Below are 8,182 nucleotides of genomic sequence, written 5' to 3'. Positions count from 1 at the left end.
ACCACTTGGTTAGGGTTAGGAAAAGATTATGCTTTGGGTTAAAATGATCACTTGAAATGTGGTTAAACGTGGCAACTTTCTGTTACGAATGCAGTAAAATGTGGTAAAAATGTCGAGTTAAACAGCAGCAAAATGTGGTGAATTTTTCTTAACGGAGGCGAACGGTGGTGTTGAACTGTCATATCTTGCTTGCAACTTGAAGGATGCCAACTAACTATCCTAGCTATCCACCTAACCTGCCTCATACTAACAAGAGAAAAGTCATCTTATCAAGTCATCTTATATATACGTCATCTGAACTATGTCACTTCCCCAGGTCATAATTACTACAGCCGCTAGATGGCATCTGTGACTCAAAGCTGACCTTCTTCTTACCAATAGATGATAATGCCCTTCTGAACCTACTAGTAGGTGTAGCAGGCCACTTCTAATCCATATCTATGAGGCTGATAACCACTGATAACGCCCATTCAAACTAGTGATAACATTCAAAGAGGGTGTCCTGCTAGTATGCAGAACCGAAGCGACATGGCTAGTCCCTGCTTTGAGGGTATAGTGGAAATGCATATCATCATTGCATGGCTAAAGCATAACAACCTGGGCCCATTGAAAAACTACTATAGTTCAATCAGGAGAGACAAGTGAATGAAGCAAAGATAATTGTTTATTATACAGATGATATTGATGATTAAGTATTGTCAGAAGTCTTTGGCGCTTAGACTTTACAGGGAGATTTGTAATTGAGGGAAATCAGTCCTGAGCAGCAGTGAGATAAGTCCCCCCATAGAGTCCAGACACTGGTAGTGGTGGCTGATGACTGCTGCTGAGACTGATAAGGCTGATGAGGTTGATGAAGTGAAGAACAGATAAATCTGTGAAAACTGGGCAGCAATGGGGAGGTGGTGGGGCATGTAGAATGCGACATGAAAGCACTAAAGGCAGAGAGGGAGAAAACATATAACAAGACAGTTGCAAAATGATAGGCTGACAATGAAGGTGTGTCACCATGTTATTGGGTAGATGTGACCAGCTGATGTGACCAGCTGATGTGAACAGCTGACTTCTCCATTGACAGCCCAGCAATGACAGCCAGGAAATTGAGTGAGCATGTGTGGTGGATGGGAATGACAGATGGTTTGAGAAATAAAACTACAGACCCGAAAATGCAAAAGATAGTCTTCCTGACTGAACTTTCACTAAAGCTCTATTTTCTTTTCTTTTTTTTTTTAAATCCAAGTACTTTCTTGAAACAGTTGGCTACTGTAATTTTTAGCCAACATAAGTCAATCAGTTGAAAATAGTAAATTTGTTGGGGACTGTTCTTAACCATAGATAAATGTGTATTTGCTGAGTATTTATGGCAGTGGAACAGTGTATGTGGGATTATCTCAAAATGAACTACAATGACCATGTTAATGGTAATAAAAGAACATGTCACGTCACACAGTGCAACAGTGTGGCTCACTGATGTGATTTTAATAATTTTTGGGCAACATTAGAGCTCTATGGCACAGAGGAACAATCCACATATATCAGGCCTTTGCACAGACAATGCTTGTTAATAGGATCAATTCATTATTGGGCTTGGTCTTTTCATGGGTTCAGTGCAGAAATGTTTGTTTTGTTTTGCAAAATTCTGGAATGGAAACAAATAATTCCACAATGAAAACCCAATGCATAGAAAGAGTATTGTTACAAACAAACATTTTAGACGAATTTAACATTATATTTGTACCTTCACTTTTCAGATGTATATGAAAAGGAAACACAAAATTACATTAGGTTTCCACTAGAATAAATAATATGAACAAATGTTCATACTATTTAGTTGTGTTAAATATTAACATCATAATCAAATTATAATTGTCCTCATTTGAAAATTCATTAAGAAGGATTTAGAAAAAGGAGAAAAAATGATCTCCTAATAGCGCACCTTAAATTCATCAACCTGTGTAACTGTTGACAGCAATATGAAAAGTAACATTTAAATTATTGCTACAGTTGTTACTGAAATGGAATGTAAGGATATTCTGACTGTAGTTTTCCTCCCTTTAGCTTTTTCATCTTTTTCAGTCTTTGATCAGCTTCTTTCATCAACCCCTTGAAATATTCAGTTATTTTTTTATGTGGGGCAGGAAAAAAAAATCCTTTTGTTTCATTTAGTTCATTTGTCTTACATTATTAAGTTTTTTTTTCTCCATATCTTTGTCACATCACTCTGCCCCCCTGCCAGTTTCAGCATAAGGTGATCACCACCTTCTCTGTCCTAAGACCTCACCTACAACACCACTTCTGCAGCTTCCAGCCACCGTCCCCTGAAGATGCTCTGGAGGAATGCCTCCTATTAGACTCCATTGCTTGGCCTGAAACTCCATCCTTGCCAGATCCTCTTTCCCTGGAGCAGACCACCGATCCTGCCCACAGCATCTTCACTATTCTCCCAGAGAAGGGTGGACGACAGTGGCATGTAGGGGATCAGCTGGAAGTTATGATCAAAATGTATGACTTCCAAGGCCGTGCCAAGAATTCTGGTGGAGACGTCTTACTTGCCCGTCTGCACAACCGAGCTCTTGGTGCAGGTGTGGCTGGGCAAGTGCTGGATCACCTCAATGGCTCCTACTCTGCTGTATTTTCTTTACTCTGGGAGGGAAGCGCACAGGTTGAGGTGATGCTCAAAACTATGATGTTAAATGTGATTGTGTCAATCCTCTAACTTACTGTTAGCTAAGCCCCACCCCCCTCAGTTACTGTTGCTAGGCCTGTCAACTTTTTGTTCTCGCAAAGCACATATGCAGATTGCAATAATACTGGGAGCAGATTTACCTCTCAAAATCCTTAGTAATATTCAAAACAGTGGGTCCTTTATTTCATATAGTGGTTAAGCTAATATATATAATAAGCTAATATATATGTATATATATATATATATAACCACTCATAGTGCAGATTCGATTGGTAGCATAGGATTGAGAAGTGCTAAACCAATTCAGCAATCAAAGATTTGATCTGGTCTCTAGCACTATCTAGAAAAGAAATATCCTACATCATTTAAAATGTCAGTGGAAATTTTAAACTTAGTATGTCCAAGAGTAATAAATACCATTGACATATTGAGAAATAGGTTTCTTCCATTGATTGGCAAGTATTGGCAGCGTATTAACCAGCTAACATAATACAGCAATGAGAAACAGATGGATCTAAACCTGTGTCATCATTTAACAAAAGCAAAGCAGGGGAAAATACATTTTTATTGACAATACTTGTTTGGGCAGATGTCATTGACTGCCAACAGCTGTCAACCTCTGTGGACTTTCACCTCAAACCTCTGTGCCTGGAGTTCCGGGAAATTTGAGCATTTATAAGAATCATTCAGTGAGACCCTGGCAAGCCTTTTTAGGTGCATCCTCATAAAAAAAATTGTAGTGAATCATTTGATGATTAGGATTTCTATATTTCAGCTTGATGTTGTGCCATACTCTTGACCAACTGATATGTCGCGTATAGTTCTCACTACAACTCCATTGACACCACTTCACCATGTGGAGAAATCCAAAGATTGACAGATCTACTGTGCCTAGTTATGGTTGCTAAACTATGATTGGGACAATCACTGGTTTAGTGAATGGTTAGTTCTCCACACATGGGTATGTGGAGATCAATCTGGTTTACACCTGAAATGAAATGTTCAACTTTAACTAGTGTTCACTTTATTTTTCTTTACTGCTATGACAGTTTCAAGTAATGGGGCTGAAATTTGAACTGTGGTTCTCTGTCCTATCAGATGACACTGGTTCACCCCAGTGAGGCTGTCACGGTGCTGCAAAGGTTGACTAAAGAACAGCCAGACAGGGTTTATTTCCAGAGCGTCTTTCGCTCAGGCTCAGTGTCTGAAACTACCACCTGTAATGTCTTCCTGCATCCAACCCAGCAACCACTGTGCAACTACACTGACCTCCACACAGGTGAGCCATGGTACTGCTACAAGCCAAAGAAGCTGAGCTGTGATGCCAGGATCAACCACTCCACAGGAGGACTCAATCCAAAACTCAAGGCCAGGGAGGAAAAGCTCTTTAATAGGTAAAGGGGCAGAGAGACGGGACTGGCATTTTGTTTGACTTCTAATAAACTAATGCAGTGCCTGTTCATGCCTGTTTGGAACGGGCCAATTGCTTATTATTTCTCGAGAGCAAACATATCAATTAAAACAATAAGGACTTAATATATTAAATGGTTTAATCCAGACAGACACGTCACCGGTGAGACTAAACTGAAGTTGAACCGTAGAAGCAGTTTACAGCCTTCCATGGGTTGATTCTGCTGCCAATCAAACATGTCTGCGCTCTTATTGGCTAATTTTACTGCCTCTGCCTGTTTTTTTCTCCTGTGTATGCTTGTGCTTTTTTCTTGAGTAGTTTAACTGAGCGGACACAGACACAGAACTGTGCGGGTCACTGTTCGCTTGTCTATTCAATGCTTAATAATATTTAATATTATGTTGCATGTAGAAATTGCACCAAAAGCGCATCTGTCTCCAGAATAAATCATCTGTTGAGTGTTTGATAGTCGTTAATTTGTGCATAAACGGTGAAACAATCAGAAAATAACGTATTTCTGTCATTTACACGTTTTCTCTCTCTTAGAGAAAACTTTCCAGCGCTGTATCGCTGTTGCTCGCTCGTGCTTTCAGCTCCCTTGCCTGCTCTCTCTCTTTTTCGCGTCTTTTTTAAAAATAAGTCCGGAAACCCACAATAAAGCCTAACTTTTAACATTATCAAACTAGTAGAGACGTCGTCCCCTCGTCTCTCTCATGGCAGGATGTACAGTTCTGATTATGACATGTAGTAGCAGAGACCAGACGCCCCACCCCACTTCTGCAGAGCGGAGCGGCTTATCACTTGTTTATTCAGAATTTCAGTTTATTAATATTAATTGTGACGCGTGTCCAAATTACACCAAATTTGACACATCACTCCCTTTGTTCCCCAGCCATACACCCGCCAAGTGTGGTGTCGACAGGATGAACGGTTCAGTATGTGAATATATATGTGAAAGACATACAGACAGAGATTCCATCCTTTAGTAGATAGATAAATATGTATCTCCTTAGTGGAAATCTTAGAAGTGTGTAAGCTGGTAAAGACTGAATCTAAATGTGTTTTCAGTCAAATAATCAGCCTGATTCACTCTAGTTTATTTTCATTTAATGTGTTGTCTTTATACATAAATAAATGAAAAGAAATGAAACTAAGAAAAAATGTTAGTATTTGTTGTTATTCAGTTTTATTCTGATTCACATTTTAACAATGTATTTAGGATGCACTTTTTCAATTTCAACATAGCAAAATACATTAGTCTCTGCATGAGAAAACGGTTTAATTACATTTTATCTCTAAACCTTGTTGACGTGGTGTACTTGATAGCAAACAGTTGCATATTTACACAGACCAACATTAGCAGTCATTTAGAGTTTATATACATATGTATATATATTATTATCGGTGCTTTTTTGCTGAAAACAGCTGTCTGCTACATATGGATAATTTATTATGTATGTTTTTTTCTTCAGTGGTGTCAATATGAAAGTCTCTATTAAGGCTTCAGGGTCAGCCAATGTCAACGTGTTGCCAAAAATGAAAGGTAAAACAGAATTTTCACTAATTTAACCTCTGCCTGTTATAATAATTCAAACTTTAATGTGCCACAGACGATTAAAAATAAAAAAGACAGAAAGAAACATTTGCAAACAACCTACCAGCACATTGTTGGTTTTAGTCTGTTAATGGCATTTGTTGACAATAGGAAAAATATACAATAATGCCAGCTGTAATGCCTTAATTTCTTCTCAGGTCAACCAGAGGTAAAGAGCAGCAGTGTGAAGTCTGGACCCTCTGGCTATTACTATCAGGATACATGGCGAGCCCTAGGTGGCACCCCAGTCCACCAGTTCAACACATCCTCTGCCAGTCAGTGTCTGAAAGGCAAGGTGGTTCACATGCATGGAGACTCTACCATCAGGCAGTGGTTTGAATACCTCACTGCAGCACTACCAGGTAGTTAATAAACAGAAATCTCTGACAACAGTTTAAGCTGCAGTGTGAACATAATCAATGTGTCCCACTTGTGTTCCCTCTTTAATACTTTTAGATCTCAAGGAGTTTAACCTGCACAACCTGAAACAAGTTGGGCCCTTCATGGCCTTAGACTATGCAAACAACATTTTGGTGACGTACCGCTGCCACGGTCCCCCTATCCGTTTTACCAACGTCCCAACCAATGATCTGCGCTACATTGCCAATGAACTAGATGAATTAGTTGGAGGCAATGACACCGTTGTAATATTTGGCATCTGGTCTCACTTCAGCACTTTTCCCATTGAGCTCTACATCCGACGGCTGCAGGGAATCCGCAGGGCGGTAGTGCGGCTGCTGGACAGGGCTCCAGATACACTGGTTATCATCCGGACCGCAAACCTCAAAGCTTTGTCACTTGTTGAGGCGCTGACCATCAGCGACTGGTACTCACTGCAGCGTGACAAGGTGCTCAGGGCCATGTTCAAAGGACTGAATGTTCGTCTAGTGGACGCCTGGGAGATGGTTTTGGCCCACCACCTGCCACACAACCTCCATCCACAACCTCCCATTATTAAGAATATGATCAATGTCCTCTTGTCCTACATATGCCCTCAAGAGGGCAGCTAGATGTGTGTCTGTTGGGAGAAAGGAATGGGAATTCAAATCGTTAAGGTTATGGAATTCAATATTGCAGCAAAAAATACCCATGCAGCCCAAAAAGGCATTTTCCCCATAGACCAACATTGTAAAAGAGACGTCTGTAAAACTGTTGACAGGATACCTACAGCTATAAACATGGTCAGTTATTACTCTTTTTATTGTATATTTTTAAGCCATGGGGGTTTAGTCTTTGTAAAACTTTTCCAAAGCTCAGAAAAATCAGTTGTTTTCTGAATGATGTCACCGCTGTATATGAGCCTGCTACGCGCTTTCGTGTTGTTTCTCAGGAATGAGGATGCTTGCTAGGTTAAAGCAAACGCTGTACTGATGTACAAAAATTAAAGGGAAAACTGAATACATGATACAAAGGTGAACCTTCTTTTTCACAAACCAACATATTTTGATTTTGTGGTTTTGCATCACATTTATTTATCGCTTGTTAGCCTTTGTCCTCGAATGTAATTTTTTTTTCAACATATTAGCTTTGTAATGACTGGATCCACTGATATGACACTGTAGGCGATTTTTCATAACTACCTCCCTAACAGTTTTCTTCAGGATATTTTAATTTTGTAAGTCTTTATATGTCATACTTTATGTAACCTGTGTGTACTAGCAGAGTCTCATCCTTTGGCACTGATGACTGAAGTTCCCCAAACATATCATCTGTTCGCATCAACCGTATAAATTTATTTTATGGCTTAAACTATCTCAGTGTGGCAAATGATAGCCCATCACAAAACCTCACTCTAGCTTTACTCCTGTTTACATCAGTTCTATCAGAACAGTTGCTAGCACAAGTAAATAAAGGCCTGTCATAGCCCACTCGCAACAACAAGGTGCAGGCCGAGAGTGGGAACACAAGACCAGACAAGGACAAGACAAATCCTGACGAGACCACAATGGAAATGGGACGTTTCCGAGACAAAACACAAGCATTTTAAGAATAAAGACACTTGAACCTCGATTTTATTATGCTTTACTGTATATAAAAAGTGAAATAAAATAAACAATAAAACAAAATTCTATGGTACAACAAAAGTACAACTTGAAGTCTGAAGTCTGATCAAATCAACTATGCAATCGTCAGTTGAAGTCTGTCCATCTTTTGCGGACACGGAATACGTTAATGAATTACTCTTCTTGGCTTTTTACTCGCAAAGCTTTTATTGCACTTACAGTGATCTAACAAGTTTAGTTGTCAACTCTCCACTGCTCTGTCTCTGGTCTGCTGTGCTACACACACACACACACACACACACACAAGGAGGGCGCAGCCCCGCCCATGCTGAGAAAGAGCATTGAAGAGAGAAACAGCAAGACAGTGACTGTAAATGATAGCAAAATATAGTAGAGACTGTCTTTATTTATCTTTTACCAAATGTATGTGCACTTGTTTAATTTCAGCTGTGTGAGAGAATATCTGCTGCGTTTTGCTGTCATTTATAGTT

At 39.6% G+C, this 8,182-nt stretch overlaps 1 protein-coding gene across 1 annotated transcript; it reads left to right on the top strand.

The window, feature by feature from the left end:
- The first annotated feature begins 528 nt into the window (after window positions 1-528).
- LOC137176281 (NXPE family member 3-like) lies at window positions 529-7,696 on the top strand. Its single transcript, XM_067582477.1, has 6 exons — window positions 529-550; window positions 2,187-2,665; window positions 3,782-4,077; window positions 5,567-5,637; window positions 5,847-6,050; window positions 6,145-7,696. Exons 1-6 carry the CDS (start codon window positions 529-531, stop codon window positions 6,696-6,698), a joined length of 1,626 nt encoding a protein of 541 aa, XP_067438578.1. The 3' UTR covers window positions 6,699-7,696.
- The last annotated feature ends 486 nt before the right edge of the window (window positions 7,697-8,182 follow it).

This window comes from Thunnus thynnus, chromosome 23 (assembly GCF_963924715.1).
Source record: "Thunnus thynnus chromosome 23, fThuThy2.1, whole genome shotgun sequence".
Classification (NCBI taxonomy): Eukaryota; Metazoa; Chordata; class Actinopteri; order Scombriformes; family Scombridae; genus Thunnus; species Thunnus thynnus.
The sequence above is the reverse complement of the archived record's forward strand: the minus strand, read 5'-3'. Positions and strand labels throughout refer to the sequence as shown.